Here is an 18,162-nt window from a genome sequence, read left to right as displayed (position 1 = left end):
TATGTTCAAAGGAAATGTTGCAAAAAGAGAAACAGAAACAATACTCTGATCCCTGAACTGACGAAGATTTAAAACCTCTTTCAGGACACATGCACACAGTAAGGGTATGTCTACACTAGAAACACTATAGTGGCACACAACGGCCGTGCTGCAGCTGCATGCTATAGTGGAGTCACTTACTACAGAGATGGAAGTTCTTCCATTACTGTAGTAAATCCAACTTTCCAAGAGGCAGTAGCAAGGTTGATGGAAGAATTCTTCCACAGACTTAGTGGTTTCTATACTAGGGCTTAGGTCAGCTTAACAACATCTGTCAGGGCAGTGAATTTTTCACACCCCTGAGCAACATAGCTCGGTCAACCTAAGAATCAGTCTACACTAGCACTTTTGTCAGTAAAACTTTTGTCAGTCAGAGATGTGAAAAAACACACCCTGACCAACATAAGTTTCACTGACAAAAGCACCGGTGTGGACAGCACTATGTCAGCAGGAGACACTCTCCTGCCAACATAGCTACCGCCGCTCGTTGGGGGTGGTTTAGTTATGCCGGTGGGAGAGGTCTGTCCCGCTGGCATACAGCAGCTACATGGGAGACCCTACAGCAGTGCAGCTGCAGTGGTACAATTGTGCCACTGTAAGGTCTGTAGTATAGACATAGCCTAAATTTTAAGTGTAGAACAGGCTTAAGTAATAATTGAGTGACCAGATTATTGAACAGTCCTGCCTTCAAAATGAGACCCCTCTAATGTCAAGCTGCATGCAGAAGGTGACCTAAGACCCACTCCAGCCTCACTCCTTTGAATGCCAACTCCAGTTCCACCAGTTCTCTGCTTTTCCTTTCTAAGGCCTTCCTTCAGAACCAGGCTACCCTTACTCAGTGGTTTCTGGAGTTGCCGTGGCTATACCCAATGTCTATTCTGGAATGCTGAGCTCACTAAGAACACTAATGAACTGCACTCCAAAAACAAACTAACTCTTTCACTATACACAAACTATTTCAGAAGGATTTTGCATCATAAGAATTACACTGCAACTGTTCCATTAAGACTGTATTGGATGGAAAATAATGTATTGTGGCCATGCACAATTTATCAGCTATACAAAATTTTGGCAGCCATTGATTTAATGGCACATTTGCGCTGTTGTCATGTCCAAAATTTGCATAGCATTAATGCAACACTATTCCATCTCCAGAGATTTTTTACAGTATTCTTATGAAACAAGCACAAATAGAGAGCCCAATTAAATACCTGCTCCCACTGAAGTTAATAGGAGTTTTACAATTGACTGTAGAATGTTGCCAACTCTTGTGATTTTATTGCAACCTTCATGATAGCTGGTGTTTTTTAAAGCCCCAGTGCCTACAGTCAAGTGACTATATAAGAATTTCAGTTTTCACTATTTTTTTTAAATAAAAAAGCAAGATTCTAGACCACACAGTTGCAAAGGAAGACTTGAAAGTGGCTCAGAAACCAGAAGGCAAATTTTAAAAATTAAAATTAAATAATTATTTTTTAAATTATGACATTTAAGCTAATCTCATGATTTTGGGGGGCCTAACTCAAGATTTTTGATCAGCTGACGTTAGCAATACTGCTTTAATAGGAGCAGAATCGTGCCCTCAGGTTTTCTGTGCGACAAGGGCAGGAATGGAATTTGGTGTGCTATGCAAAACTGCAGCCTCAGTACCAGACTGATTTGGAAAGGAGCATGAAATATCCATTTGCACAGAATATAGGCTGAAGGAGCAATTATCTGTGATAAAGCCTTCACATATCTACTAAAGGGGGAAATATCAAACCAGAGCTATTCTTAGGTTTGTTTACCTAATTTATTTTGTCAAAGTTATGTTATTCATTTACAAAAGATTATTCCTACACTGAGGCTCCTAGGCAAGTTTTTGATATCTTGGTAGCCCAGCTACTATACTGGTTGGCAGGAGGTCAATGCATAACTAGTTGGGTGATCTCAGTGCAATTCTTTGTTTGACCACATCATAAAACTACCAACAAAATTAGTACTAACTGGCACTGTTGTTGGAAGTCTCAGGAAACTCAAGGTCAAAACGGTGATGGAGACTGAATCACCTTTTCCCCACTGGGGTGGTCTCTCTAAGGCAATTTTAAGACACATTTGTGAGACAGTATAAGTAAGCTTTACTTGCCTGGACAGTGCCATTACAAGACATGTATGTGACACCACTCACAATCACTACAATGGAAACATTCATGCAAAAAAATGAAAAAATAAAATCATAGAAACGTAGGGCTGGAAGGGACCTTGAAAAGTCAGTCATCAAGTCCAGCCCCCTGCACTGAGGCAGGATCAAGTAAATCTACCCCATTCCCAACCATCATCTAGATCAACCTGGTTTTGAAAACTTCCAATGATGGGGACTCCACAACCTCCCTTAGAAGCTGATTCCAGAGCTTAACTGCCTTTATACTTAAAAAGTTTTTCCTAATCAACTGATGTAAATCTCCCCTGCTGCAGATTAAACCCATTACTTCTTGTCCTACCTTCAGTGAACATGGAGAACAATTGATCACCTTCTCCATTATAATAACCCTTAACACATTTGAAGACTGTTATCAGGCCCCCCTCAGTCTCCTTTTCTCAAGACTAAACATACCCAATTTTTTAAATCTTTCCTTACAGGTCAGGTTTTCTAAACCTTTTATCATTGTTGTTCTTCTCTGGACTCTCTCCAATTTGTCCACATCTTTCCTAAAGAGTCGAGCCCAGAATTGGACACAGTATTCCAGCCTCACCAGTGCCAAGTAGAATGGAACAATTACCTCCCATTTCTTACATACAACACTCCTGTTACTTCACCCCAGAATTGTACTAGCCTTTTTCACAACTTTATCACATTGTTGACTCATATTCAATTTGCGGTGTACTGTAACCCACAGATCCTCTTCAGCAGTACTAACAAATAGCCAGTTATTCCCCATATTGTAATTGTGCATTTGATTTTTCCTTCCTAATTAAAATACTTGGCATTTATCTTTATTGAATTGCATCTGGTTGATTTCAAACCAATTCTCCAATTTATCAAGGTCATTTTGAATTCTAATCCAATCCTCCAAAGTGCTTGCAACTCCTTCCAGTTTGGCATCATCTGCAAATTTTATAAGCATTGCACTCCACTCCATTATCCAAGTCATTAATGAAAATATTGACTAATACCAGTCCCAGGACTGATCCCTGTGTGACCCCACTAGATATGCCCTCCCAGTTTGACAGCAAACCATTGATAGTTCTTCCTAAAATATTAAAGCAAATCACTTAATTGATACTGGTGACAACCCAGTCCCTTGGTCATCTTCCAGTGTTGATTTTAGTCTAGTTTTGATCAGAGTAAACTTGGAAAAAAATGAGCATTCATCCTCACAGTTTGTGACTTGAGTCACAGACTCAAATTCATAGAGAAATATTCTGGCAATCCAATTCTTTTGGATTGCAAATTGGGGGCAGCAGCAGTTCAAATCCCGTGAATATTAGTTGAGCAACCACTATTAGTCATAAATTCACTACAGGAATTTACATAAGCTTACAAAGTTGTCACTGAATAACAAGTTTGTCAGTGATAACAGATACTTCAAGATAAAGTACATTCTGCAGAGTCTCTTAAGTGCTGCTTGTCTGAGGGAGGGGGAAGGGCAGGTTTCTATCTTCAAAACATACAGGATGAAATCCTGTACCCACTGAGGTCAATGGCAACACTCCTATCGACTTCAGTGGGGCCAGGATTTTACCCCTACTGTCTTAAACCTGCACAGAAACAATTTAACTGTTCTAGCTTTGGCTCAGGATTTGCAAATCTCATCATGACATTTTTTCATGAAGATTATTGAGTGGGTTATGCATCCTGACTCTCGTATGGTATGTGGATCATAATCTACTTTCTGAACATTAGTATACAATACACTCAGTTACTGTAAAACAGTATTCCAAAAGTTTTCCATGAATATGGTCTCCAAGTTCAGTATGTCATATAATGGACATCAGATTTTTGGACTTGCAACATCAACCTAACTTTAAAGACATTGACTACGTTGGTAGTTTTTGGCAGAATCAATTTGAGCAAGATAATGTTTTCAGCATGTATATCTTTTGAATCCATAATATTACAGATTAGAAAAAGGAACAGAATACATGTAGGGATTGCAGAAACACAAATTAAGGCAGCAACCAACACTAGTTCCAATTACATGTGGACTATGAAACTCACTTTTCCAAAGAAAGCCTGGTTTAATACACCTTGTCTGGACATGAAAAGGGTATTTGTTGTTATTCTATCCTCAGATATTAGCAATTCCATTTCTCAGAAGATAAAATGAACAGATTCAGAGATAGGGTGACCAGATATCAACTGTGAAAAAACGGGACGGGGGTGGGGAGTAATAGGCACCTATATAAGAAAAAGTCCAAAAAATGGGACTGTCCCTATAAAAATGGGACATCTGGTCACCCTGTTCAGAGCGGGCTTATCTTAAACAGTCATTGTATCTGTGCTTTGAAAACCACACAGCAAAGAGTAACTGAGTGCACAGTATGAAATCTGGGTGTGAAAATTATTGATGGAAATAAATATTTTGTCTATTTAAATTTGCTAGCGATCACTAATAACCACAGCTAGTCCATTATTAAGGATATAAATTAACATATTTCATGAAAAGTGTGTGTACCTAACAAAACTACCTTAGCTAAATGGTATCCCGTGATGTTAATCAGGAAAACGATCCCATGATGAGAGGGAGAGGCTGTCTCCATTATCACCATGCAGAATCAGGTCTCCTTAAGAAATAAATATAAAAATAACAAAACTGCATTTAAGTACTTCTATTATGTATATTAATTTTCAAACTATTTGTCTTTTCAGCCTCCATCATATCTACAACATATCCTTTGTACCATTGCCATCTAGCAACACAAAGGAACAGCTCATTTTTGTGCTAGAACATTGTTTGCATACTCAGAAACATATATAAGTGAGTGTTTAAAACCAAGTCAAGGGCAAGTGTGAGCTCACAGAAATATTTAGTGAATGGCCAGAAATTCAAGTACTGATTCTGGGACAGTGGGAGTACAGAAGTCACTGTAGATACAGATTCATCATCCTGGATCTCTGAAAATAATTAATGCTTTAATGACACTTCTGCTATCTTTTTCACTTAAAATGGCTGAAGAAAACTGTACAGACCTGTTTCTGCTCTGATTTACACCAGTTTCATATTGGTGTAGTTCCACTAACTTCATTAGAGTCACTCGTGACTTAAGACGTCGCACCTATATATATATATAAAAAAAAAAAATCCAAGGTCTTGCCTATAAATGATCAGTTGATCATTTCTATGGTCCCAAAGAGTCAAATTTGTGCTGCAACCCTTGATCACAACATGGATTTCTTCAAGAGGAAGCCCACACTAAAGCATTCATTGGTAAAATATTTACTGGATTATCCTATGTAGGTGGAGTGATTGCCAGCAATATCGACTGCGTTATAATGATTAATCTGCACATGACAAACTAGACTTGCCGCAACTTGAGACAGAAACTGAAAACCTATGGAATGCAATTCCAGAGTCAGAATCTATCTAGACATTTATGCAGTGCTCATCACCATGGCATCCAAGAATCAGAATGAGCTCTTATAACCCAAGTTCATTATATTTCTTCTCAATAATAACTACCTCCTTTTGACAACTCATGCTGCAGTTTTCTTTCCATTACATTCATACCATATTTCCAGCAGATTCTTTTAACCTGGTCATTATTTGATTCAATACCTGCTTCAAGCAGGATAAAATTAATCAATTTCACACAAGTGGCATGGCACAGACTTCTGACCTTACCCAGCATCCAATTGTTTCAAATTGATGAGCTCCACACAAGCATTTTAATAGCCAAAAACAACACAATTGTAAGTTATGGTACAATATGAGGATAGAATGGCCATGTGTGGCCCACAAAGTATGGCCCTAAGCAACCAATTAAATAATTAATGGTTATTAGAAACCAGAAATGTTATGTTAAATAATGTAAAATAGCTTTAATGTCACTAAAAGTGTAATAAAACAGCTAAAACTTAGGAGCATAAAGGGCATCCTGCAAGGTTGGGTTTAGCGTCCATGCCTTATACTGCCCCAAATCATGGCAAATAGATTAGAATATTTAAAAGGATGGTCAAGACCAAAATTTGACCTGGCTTAAAATGTTCATGAAGCTACTCACAACGGACTATTGATTACTTCAATGTGTTCTTTAAAAAAAGAGAGAGAGACAGACAGACAGAGACAAGTGAAGCAATGCCAAAACCATTTGTGGGGATGAGGGAACTGTGCCAATACTGGCTTCAATTCTACAGTGAAGAGAAAAAAAACCCTAAGACTTAGGTTCTGTCCATAATCACAAGATTAATATACAGAAACGTAGATAACACATCGCTCTTTACCATGGACATCGATGCAGAAGCTGTCTGCCCTGATGCTTTCGGTGACCAAGACCCAGTCATGGATGGTGCAGCAGCACATACGTTCCTTGAGGCTCTTGGTGACCAGGATCTCGAGGTAGATGGGCACTAGCAGTACTCACAGGCTTGCATTCAGGGGAGTTTTCAGCACGCAGGTCAGAAGCCAGACTTAAGGCTTGCTCCATTATGAATAATAATTTAAGCTTGATGTCCCTATTTTTTCGAGATCTACTTTTAAAGGAGTTTCAGATTTTACACTTGCTAGGGATATCAGTGCCTCCCAAACAGCCGAGGTACCAAGGATGCCCGTCGCTGACCAGGATAGCTTCCCAACAGGAAAGACACCTCTTAAAGCCCAGGAATCTTGACATACCCCAGAACAAACTCCAGAACAACCCCTTTAAGGGGGTAAAAAACAAAAAGGGGAAACAGTCCCAACTAACGCTAACAATACTAACTATACAAAAACTAAGTGTGACGGGAACAGGCACGCTCTATGCTTCATCTCAGGCAGAAGGCAGTTGGTGAGGAACTGAGGGCGGTTTGCCCGCATAGTCCTATATATATCTTCATTACTGGGCACAAGGATGTGTAGGGTGCATGTGCAGGTCAAACAGGCACTGCGATCAAAAAATTCTGATCAAAGGCACAGCAGCCCATGTGCACTTGAAGTGGAAAATCTGAAGTTGAGCACCCCTAGGGACACTCCTCAAAGAACCTCATTTTATAATCCCATTCATAAATTTATCAAGCTCTGGGCTTCTCTACACTACAGGCACTACAGCTGCAACTATGCCACTGTAGCATCATAGTGTAGATATTTGCTTCAGCAACATAAGGGGGTTTTCCATCGCTGTAGTTAATCCACCCCCTTGAGAGGTGATAGCTTGGCTGATGGAAGAATTCCTCTATCAACCTAGCGATGTCTATACCGAGGCTTAGGTTGTCTTACTACGTCTCCCAGGAAGTGACTTTTTCACACCCCTGAGCGACATAGCTAGAGCAAGCTAAGTTGTGTGTGTAGACCAGGCCTTATTAATCTTATAATTAGCCAGGCAGTCTGCCCCACTACTCCTATCTAATTAGATTGTAAACTCTTCAGGACCTGTTTGTAAACAGCACAATGGGGCTCTGGTCAGTGACTGTGGGCCCTCAGTACTACCACAACACAAATAATAAATAAATAATAATAATATGAATAGCAATGACATTATCTATGGTTGCTTACTTCAAAATCATTGTTTTATCAGGTATTTATTTTTAAAAAGTTTCACCACAGTATGATTTTCAGAGACTGGTAAAATATTGTTTCAGCAATGTTGTCAAACTCACTTTGCTTTCTTCTTCTAAAGATTTCTTGATTTGTGGGGATTTAAAACTTCAAAGAGCACTTCACATTTACTGCACTATGGGAAATATTAGTGCAGAGAATGACATACTGTGATGACATTATGCTGTATGGAAGCACTCAATTTTTAAAACTACTCATTTCTTGGAACTGATTAGACTTATGTGTCAGGCAATAGATCAGTTGGCAGCCAAGGCTTTCCTCCATGGATCCTGAATGCACTAAGGACCTGATCCAAATCCCATTCTGAAGTCAGTAGAAAGACTTCCACTGGCTTCAAAGGGTTTTGGCTCTAGCTACCCACATACTTATATGGCCCTCATCACCATAATAATTGAGCACTCTCTGTTCCTAAGTCTCCTGGGGGCAAGAGGCAGCTGCATCACATTGAAGCAGACCAGCCCCCTGACACCTAGCAAGAGAGTCCCAAATTGTAAAGGCAGGTAGAACATTACTAGCAAAAAGGAAAATACCAATTTCCTGCATCGATTCCTTTGACTCTAGCTTCAATGACAGGAAAGTCTTGTTCATGGCATCACTGGAGCCTGGGGCACACAGTTGCCTCAACAATTTTCCATTTAAAATAATAAATGGAAGTGTCTAAAATGCTCAGCAGACCAATGTCTGGCTGTTAACACAGCAACATGATCATCACCTACCTGTAGATGGGTACAGATGACAACTGCAAGCCAAGTGATTTCCCAGGAGAGCCCTGTGGTTTGGGGGTTGGCCATCCTCCTGCCCTGGCTCTGCTGAGAGAGGTGGTTTCAGTTATAATTAAACAAAGTCAAGTGCCTCCTGCCAGAGTCTCGGTGACTAAAACAAACTGGGCAAGGGCAGGGAACTGGGCTTTGGAAGGAATGCAACCCAAACACCCGAGGTTTGTGCTGGCCAGCAAAGCAGACTCGCAGCTTACGCCATAGGCACAGCCTGCAGGGTGAGGTAGTTCCAGTTAGGGAACAGAACGGGAAACAAATACGTTTGGGGAAGCTGGCAACAGGGGGCGAGTTAGAGTCTCTCCTACGTGTGAGTTAAGTTATCAAATCAGCAACGCCTCCCATCCCAGTCCTCAGAGAAGAGGATGTCTGATGAGCTCTTTCTTCAGCATCCTCGCCCACTCAGAGCTAAGGGGCCAGCCCCGGGACGTCGCCATTCATTTCCACCGCTTCCAACCCTGCTAGCTCCACGCAGCTCATAGACAAGTGGTCAAGAAAGGAAAACTAAGCCCATCAATTTAGTAGCGATCACCCTCAGTTTGAAGGCTACATCCAGCTGTCTGCCGTTTTTACTGAAAACTTTCATTTAAACCCACCAAAGGAATCATGTCATAAGCCCACTAATTGTTACTGACCTTTAATGTAAATAAACCTTTTCGCCTCGGACTTAAAGCTGGAGTGGGCTATACCGTCATTACCAAAGTGATCTCATCAGAAAGGTTACCGCACGCTTCCCCACCGCCACCCTCCTCCTTCCAGGGACACTGTGCAAAGCCCCAAAGTAGTCTGAATGCAAATCTAGTCTTAAAACAAAAACACCCCCCCCCCCCCACACACACACACACTTCTCCTTTTTAAATAGGCCAGATGTCCCAAAGGAAAACTACAGTACCTATCCAAACAGCCCCGTCCTTGCACCTGTCAACTAACTCTAATTAAGATTCCTTACGGAAATCAGGCTGTTTATTTCCTTACCATTCGGCAGGGCTGCCGTATGCTTTTGTCATTCAAAAGTTTTAATCAACCTCAACATTTCAAGAATGAAGATTACCTCCCCCTCCCCCCGCCCCCCATGCATTATTGCCCCTGCCTGCGATTGACACAACTGAGCCAAGCTGTCTATGTGACAGGCTTTGGTAGATATAGATTCCCATTAGGCTTTTTTTTAAAGCGATCTGCCGCGGTGTAGCAAATGAAGCCCTGCGATGCACAACAAGCGAAGTGCAGGGCGCCTCTGTTTACAATGAACATGACCTGCCTATTTTGGTGGATCGCTTTGTCCAATCTGGCAAATGAGTTACAAAGGGGGGGGGGTAATGGAATCCGCAAATGTTCCAGCCTCGGGCCAGCTGAGGGCTGGGTCAAAGCGCCTTGGCGTGGGGGTCCCTGGGCACAGCCCCGTGTTCTGCACCCTCTTGCCCTCCCCTGAAGCTAGCGCTACCCCAGGCGCTGAGCTAGGCTCCCCCCCCCCCCCGTCCTCCCCTCCTTGCACCGTGCCAGCCACAGAGCCAATGCCTCGCCTCTCGCTCTCTCCTGCGCCAGGGAGCTAATGCACGGCCCCCGAGTATGAGCCCCCCCCTCTTCCGTGCCCCCCCCCCAGATTTCAGTAGCCCCCGGACGGCAGCAACGGGAGCCCCGTAACAACCAGGGGCGCCTCCCTCCCGGGGCAGGCAACAGCCCCGCGTAACTGGCAGCAGTGGCCGCTCTGGTCCAGGGAGCTTCCTTCGCTCAGCAGCAGCCGCGACCTCACCCACCTTGTGCAGGGCCGAGCGCCCCCGGCTCCTCGGGCAGCGTGTGCAGGGGCAGGCGGCTCAGGCTCTGCGGGACGCTGCTTCCCACCTCTCCTGTCAGCGCCCCCGGGCTACAGCATCCCGAATTAAACGCGCCTGCCCCTCCCTCGCGCCAGGCCCCAGCCCACCGCCGGCTGCTGGAAACGGGCCGCCCCCCTCCTGTGACAGCCGAGCCGCCCCCCTGCACCCCGCCGGCGGGAGTCGGGAGAGCGCGCGCGCCTCCACCTGCAGCGCTGGGGCTCCCCGCCCCTGCCCCGGGCGCGCGGCTGCCTGCCAGCCACCCCCTCCTCGGTGCCACTGGCCTCTAAGCCCCGCTTCCAACTGCCCTGCGGCGGGACGTCTGGCTTCTAGCTCCGCGGCCCCAGCACCACTACGCCGGGCATCTGGTATCCAGCGCCCCAGGCCACTACCCCGGGTGGAGCCACCGCATCCGTGCATCAGGTACCCCCACCTTCCAGCTCCTCCGCCCCAACTCACGGGGCTGCCGCCGTCCAGCTTCTTGCAGCAACGCACAAGATCCCGCCTCAGCGCCCCCACCTGCAGCCCCAGGCCAATGCAGACCGATCCTCGAGCTACAGGAGTCCCAGCTTGTGCAGGTAGTTACACACTCACCCTGTCCTGGAAAACTCTCAGCCAGTTAGCAAAAGCCGACTCTCCCCCACTGCCTAGCCCATGTGCCCTGCCGGGACAAAGGGACCTGCAGTAGCAGGCAGTTCTTCTTCCCCAGTGTAATTTAGCCAGCATCAATTCCCAAACCACAACAATCCTGATAACTCTCAATACAGCTGCAAATCTCTTTACACACTAAAGACTTTAATCACTCTGTCTTTTAAGATATTTTAGGTCTCCAAATGTGTATGCCCCAAACAACACTTGGTAACGTTTTATCCCCTTACTTGAGACTGATGAACGATATATAACATTGCAAAATCCTTTTACCTTTGCACTGTTGCTTCCCACTCATGGGCCAAAGGAAATTTCCAGTTACATAGCATCAATACTCAACAGACAGTAAAAAGGTCTATTATTTTATCTGTGCCACTGAAATTAAAAATATACACCAGTGAACTAAAGATAACCGATGAAAGGTTTGTTCAAATACGTTGCAAGGGAAACTTTTCCAATTTGTTTAGACTTCTCGAAAGCAAGCTAAAAAATTTTCTCTTCCATAGTTAGGACCGGAGCGCCCTCTAGTGAAACAACTAGTTTGAGAAGAGAACCAAAGAGAAGATGGAAGTTAGGAAGGTGAGTTGAAGGGTCATGTTGGGGGAGGTCCTCAAACACAACTATAACGTCTTTTACAGTGAAAGTTCTAATGAACTTTACTGGCTTTGTACAAATAGCTTTACGGGGTCCCGGCTTATTTATGTCTCAATCGTTCCCTTATCAAACGTGCTCAGTTTTCAAGTAAAGATGTCTATCTAAATGTCAGCCCAGCAAACTCATCGGAAAAGCTGTCTCCTTTCCTGTTCATGCATTACCATGAGTAATAGGCTTGTGTTATAACAGGAATTATAACTAAAACTAAGAGGTTGGCCTGTCCTAGTCACCTGACATGGGACTAGAAGGTTAGTACATCTGTTTTATGACAGAGTTCACTATCCAGTGACTTCAGTTAAACTGCAACTTACAAGGCAACCACATTGTCCTTAACTTATGTTTTCAGTTAGACTTTGTACAACACTACTACTATTAGTGAGGTTGCACAGGTGTAACTAGGATATACGTTGAAGCCAATCAGGTTACACAGGTGGCCCAACATTGGAATTTAGTTAACAGTTCTGTTGAGTCAGGAACCAGAAAAAAGATATAGTTCACTGTCCCAGAACTATGTTGGTTCTGAAGGGCTAACAATAAAACGTGTTTTCACTAAAGTAAGCAAATCTGACTCTGAATGCAGACAACTCAGCATCTGCTGTATAAGAAAGTGCCCTAGTTACATAATCACTTTTTAGAGCAGAACTACATGTTAAAAATGTGTAGCACTCTTGAGATCCTAAAATCTCTCTGTTCCCCAGAATAAAGGCTGCAGAGTAGGAAAAAACACTTTGCTGTGCTATCCTACAGTAAATAACTGACTGAATACACAGTTTGTTTTCCAAAAAGGGCATATTTAGAGAGCAATGTGATCTGCATGAAGATTTAGTGGTGCCTGTTTGCTCTCAATTTCGAGAAGAGAATTGAAATTAGTGAAGAAACTCAAAAGGTTTGGAGATGTGGTTCTAATAAATATTTTCCATTTGAGTGCTTGTCCAAGTTTTTTTTTATTGTTTCTTTTCCCTCTCCAACTCTATGCTTTTCAATGTTCTTTCTCTGTCCTCCCAACCCAACCAAATTCTTTCTCTAAGGATAATCATTTGCTTCTGACACCCATTTCCAGACTGGTAGGCACAATCAGCTATTGCACATTATACCCGTTTTCTACAAAATATAGTGGCACCATGTGCCTGCATATCAGAGGAAATGATCAACCCAAAATATGACTCCTGGAAATTTTGGTTCATCTTCAACACAGTTGTGAAATGGGAGAAAAGTATTGTAATAGCCAGTAAAATAAATTATAGACATCAACCACCAGCGGAGTGTTAAAAACAGAAAAATAAACATGGATTCTAAGTCCCAAATTCTAGCTTTATGCAAGTGAATTGATCCACTGGCTTCGGTTAAGCTACTCATGTGCATAAAGTTACACAGATGCTTAAATCTTTGCAGGGCCTTAGACTGCAAATTATTTGGGAAAGAGACCATGTCTCCCTTAGTGTTTTCATAGCACCTAGCACAATGGAAGCATGATCTTGATTGTGACCTCTGAGCACTATACATTGTATCCATAATAAACACTACTAGTACTTGATGGATTGGTGCAGTCTCATACAGGTATTTTGTAAACAATACATCTATTATAATTAATAGTTGAAAGGAAGTGCTCCTGACCTAAACCATCCAAGTGACATGATTTTTGTTTGTTTCTTCCATTCCACCCCACCCCTTTTGGTCTGTTTTTGACTCTCTTGGATTAGACTGTTGCTTCTTGTAAAGTCCCATAAAAAATCATGAAACAATAACGTATTTGGCACATATACTGCATAGATAATTCTCTTGTATATCCCAAATCTTAATTCAGAGTTATCCCACATTGGGTATGTGGGATTTAGATGTACTCTTTGTAGTGGGAAACAATTCTGATATGCTGGTAGACTCCAAAGTTCACATGCATAATTTCTTTATTAATCTGTTGTCAGTAGTTATGTTTTTCATTATACATATTCTTTCTTTTTGCTGGACTGTAAAATATGTATAATTTAGATTAATATTAAACATGGCAATTGTGAAGCCCCGTTGTTCATAAAACTGAGAAATATGAAGATTTATGCTTATTTCATTGAACTATTGCAACTATGATCCTGTCCATCTGTGCAGCTGGCATGTTCCCACAAGGAAGTTGGTTGGAACTATGATAGCATTATCCTTTATTTATTTTGAGTTAGCTTAAGACCATGGGCCTTTGCAACTGATCCCAGCATTGAAACACTTTCTCACACCCACACTTAGGCTTGATTTTAACTACTGAAATTTCCAAATGAGACTGAACAGTGCAAATAGGAAAGACATGAGAAAAGAGGTTTTTTTGTGGGGCATAACCAAAGGCAAAATCAAAGAGGAAAAAAAATCTGATTTTAGGTAGTCTACTGGAGTTTACAATAGCGCAGTTTAAGTGAGTTGTGACCATCAAAATTCAGCCCCTAGGTGTGTGCCAGCAGAGGATGTGCAAGCCTAAAAAGGAAAATTAAGCATTTTTTTATATGTCATCATCATATTCAAGAGCAGGAGCAAACTATCACTCTCTTTGAGATACTTCAACCCATTTATGACACAGTTCTCTTAAAGCATGCTCAACTGAATCAATCGGATGTTCATGAGGGCCATTTTCACTACATAGGGAAAATCTACAGTAGTCAGGGAGTATTTGGCAAAGCTACAAGTCTGAGCTCCATTGAAACAATGCAGAACAGCTTTTGTCTCCTAAGTCAAGATTAAATTTAATGAGTACCAAGCTGCAAGTGTCGCAACTGCAGAAACTGAATTTTGGCTTCAGATCCCTAAATTATCAATAAGCGCAACACCTGACAGACTAGTAAAAATAAAATATTTAGTTTCACGTAACCAATATCACATGCACCCCTATATTGTATAACTTGTTCTGTGGTTTTGTATTGTACAGGTGTTTGCCTTTAAATGACAAGCTCTTTGAGGCAGGGATCATACACTGACAGACCTCACAAGTGTACAATGCTATATAAGGACCAAATTCTTTGCTGGTGTAAGTCGGTGCAGCTCAAGTATGGTTGTGTAGCCTTGATCCCCAGGAGCTGTGGAAGGCATTGTGCTCCACATCGCCCCTTATCCAGTGCTATTAGTATATGGCCAGAAAAGCAGGTAGGAAACAGTGCCTTTAGTTTGAACTTTTTTGTTTATGGTTAAATAAGTATAATATTAACTCCCACCAAGAATGCAACTCATCACTGTTTCAAGTATTTTAATAAAAATTGTCCATCTTTTCTGATCAAATTCCTTTTCAGCCTGAACTGAAACAATCTGTGACACATTTGCGTATTTATGATCCTGTACAGTAGTAGCAGATGTCTTAAATGCCACTACTTTCCTCTCCAAAATAAGCACAACTTGATTCAGAGGGCATACATTTTAGTTTTTATTGTACTGTAATGGTCAAAGCCCTCAATAAAATGTTAGTACTGACATTTGGAGCTCATTTTTTAACATATTTACATGATTGTTATGTGGTTTTGTGGCATATCTTTTTACAGAGGGATTGAGGTGATTATTGTGTGCATAATTTGAAAATGTGTAAACATGCACAGATGAAGATCTGTATGCAGATAAATCAAAGGGAAGTATACTGCAGAGGCAAAGTATGTTATGTTTACTTACTCATAATGTCTGTATTCCTTAACCGATTTTTTTCAAACTTTGCAAAAAATTCATCCCTACTGAGGACTAGGAACTTGCCAAGTTTGAATTTCTGAGCTTGTGTTTTCTGTCCTCCTGCAAATGTGTCACTGATCTACATCAGTGCTACATCAGGTAACGGTAAATACGTTGGCCCAGGAGCTCTGGGGACATCAGTGTTGTTGCAAGCCATGGACAACAGCAGATAAACAAAACTCAACAGTAGGTAAAGAGTATTACTTACTTTTGCTCACTGAAACTCTGCAGTGATGGTGATGGGAAGGGCATGAGGGGAATGGGTGCCCCAAGTCTGAGGTAGTTTTACTTGTCCTGTCACCATGCAAATTACTGAAATGCAGATGAAAGGGGGAGAGGGAAATGAAGAGTGAACCAGAGGGGAGGGTACCAGAAGCATGGAGTGGTTAAGGGAGGGAGAGGGGTAAATAATGAAGGAGAGGGAAGGAATAATTGAGGGGTCATTGGGACCTGTGAGGAAAGAAAAGCAGTGTGAGTAGAGGAGGTTTAGTAAGGTTAAAAAATTAAACGCAGACTACTTGGAAATTCTGGAGATTCAGACTTTGAGGATATCAAATACAGCTGGTAGGAAAAGAAGTGTGAATGTTTCTGTTTTCCAATTGTCAAAATTTTTCTTTGATAGCAATTTTCCTATCAGCACTGGGACTTCCTCTGCTTTATAACCTGGGCCATTTTTCCTCAAAGTGAAAACACAGATTCAAATATAACCTAATATTGAAGCCTGCTGTTATCCTGGAATGGATCCACAGTATCTCTGTTTAAGTCAGTACAGTTATAAATCTGGAGTAACTGAGAGCAGAATTTCGGCCCACTTTCTTATTCCACACAGGGATCTTGTATGGATATCAATGTGTGTTCTTGGCAAATGTCAGGGGGTGAGAGTATGAAGAGGTAGATAGCCTTCTAGACTGTCATCATGTGGATAGAGTTATTCTGTATTTGTAACTGAGAGCAGAATAGTCTAATACACTGATAAGTAAAGAAATAATATGACACTATATCAGAAAAAAAAGACATCAATGACCAAACACTGCTATCAGGTACACACATCTTACTTCAGATTTTGTCAGGAAAAAAATCAATTGTTTTATTTTTACACTTGGCTCATAAATTGATAAAAATCAGTGCTAAAATTTCTAAAATTCAAAAAACTAAAAGAATCTTCAAAATATAAAACATATATAGGGATGGGGGAAATGTACACAAGAATAATTGTGTGTATAAAGAAGTAGTATAAAGTGCCACAACTCTGGGTCCAAAAGTAACTTTTGAAAGTCATTTTATTTTAAAATAACGACTTTTAAATGTTTTAGTCATTTTTCAGTTCCAAAATCTCATTTTTTCCTGACTGCTTAACTATTACCATCTATTAGTAAAAATATGTGATGTCTAGCTGACACTGAGCCATCAATTCTGCAATATAATGGAAGAGAACCGATCATGAGGCAAATAAAGATTTTATAAATAGTTCACATGGTATGGCTGTTAGTTTGTTTCTTTGTTTAGTGCTGACCATTATGAAATAAGGCAATTTTTAAAAAGAAGCCTGTAGTGCTGACAGAAGACTAAAAACACAGCAAGCACTATGAAACTCGCCCTGATTTATTTAGACAGACATGTCAAGTATTATGTGTACAATACTACATAGAAATTTCATTTGTGGATATTTTGTATGATTCAAAGGCAAAGAAGGGGGTTAAATCCCTATTTGTGTATATTACAATCAGTGACATGAAGACTGTAATTGCCTTTTCACCCCTTGAAGTGAGGTGTGTTCCGAATCCATTTTATAGGCCACACAACTCTAGTCTGGTATTTAACTGTGATATATACCGGTACTACTTTTCTAACTTCTATTGCTCTAATTTCCTGGTGGGAGACTCTTGACTTTCTCAAGGAGTTTCCATCTCCCATCCAGTTATTATTAGTAATACATTAGCACAACCATTATCAAGCTGTCAGGTCTCACAATCCCACTTCAGTGAGGCTCGGTACAGAGACAGAAGCATTGAGGACTAATGCATGAGCCACAAGCATTAGAATGTTTACAGGCTGATTTGAGAGTGTCCTGTCCATAAACTGATCGTTAAGAGAAATGTTTATTCATATATTCAAATGCATCCACTTAATATCATTCTTCATTTAATACAAGAAAGTAGTAGTGGTTTGTAAACTGTTTTGGGTTTTTTTATTGTTACAGTACAATTCTGGAGGCTGTCCATTGTCCTGTTTTGTCTCCAAAAGCTGGTTTAGGAAAGGTTCCTCTTGAATGAAAAAGGAGAGAGGATGTAAGAGAATGGAAACTGCTGATACGTTGTGAAAACCTCTGCTAACTATGTAAACTCTGCATCCACTCCTAGAATTTGCCAGTGCAGATCTCATTATTTTTATATTAATGAACCCAGCCTGCCTACTGTCTGTAGCCTCAAACATTTTTGTTTAAACAATATTCGTAAACTATACCAGTCTGCAAACATGTTCAGATCAGTCATATCTCAAGGGGATATGTCCGTCTAGAGAGCAGGAACTTCTAGAAGCTTGTCAGTTCATGATTATTATTGATAGGGTTGGTCAGAAAATGTGGGGAGGAACCTGCAAATAGTTTACTTGGAGTTTTCCCCCCTGATTTTCATTCACATTTTTCATTTTCTTTCACCAGCTCTAGATCTGGTAAAAGAAATAGGGGGGAAAACCCACAAACATTTCAGAAGGTTTTTGGTTTCGCTATATTTCATTGTAATTTTGAATTTTTCTATGCAGCTCTATTTATTATGGGTCAAATTCATTCACTCATGTTGAATACTACCTTACTCCATGAGTAGCCCC

General features: G+C 41.3%; 1 protein-coding gene across 1 annotated transcript in view; it reads right to left on the bottom strand.

Annotated features, from left to right (window-relative positions):
* Nucleotides 1–8,560, bottom strand: part of ADAMTSL3 (ADAMTS like 3) — a 279,159-nt gene extending 270,599 nt beyond the window's left edge. The window contains exon 1 of the mRNA XM_065412052.1: nucleotides 8,486–8,560. Within this exon, the coding sequence (XP_065268124.1) occupies nucleotides 8,486–8,560 (75 nt within the window). The remainder of the gene's footprint in view (nucleotides 1–8,485) is intronic.
* Nucleotides 8,561–18,162: the final 9,602 nt, after the last annotated feature.

Source organism: Emys orbicularis, chromosome 10 (assembly GCF_028017835.1).
Source record: "Emys orbicularis isolate rEmyOrb1 chromosome 10, rEmyOrb1.hap1, whole genome shotgun sequence".
In the NCBI taxonomy this organism is placed as follows: Eukaryota; Metazoa; Chordata; order Testudines; family Emydidae; genus Emys; species Emys orbicularis.
Note: the sequence above shows the minus strand (reverse complement) of the source record. Positions and strands in the feature narration are given on the sequence as shown.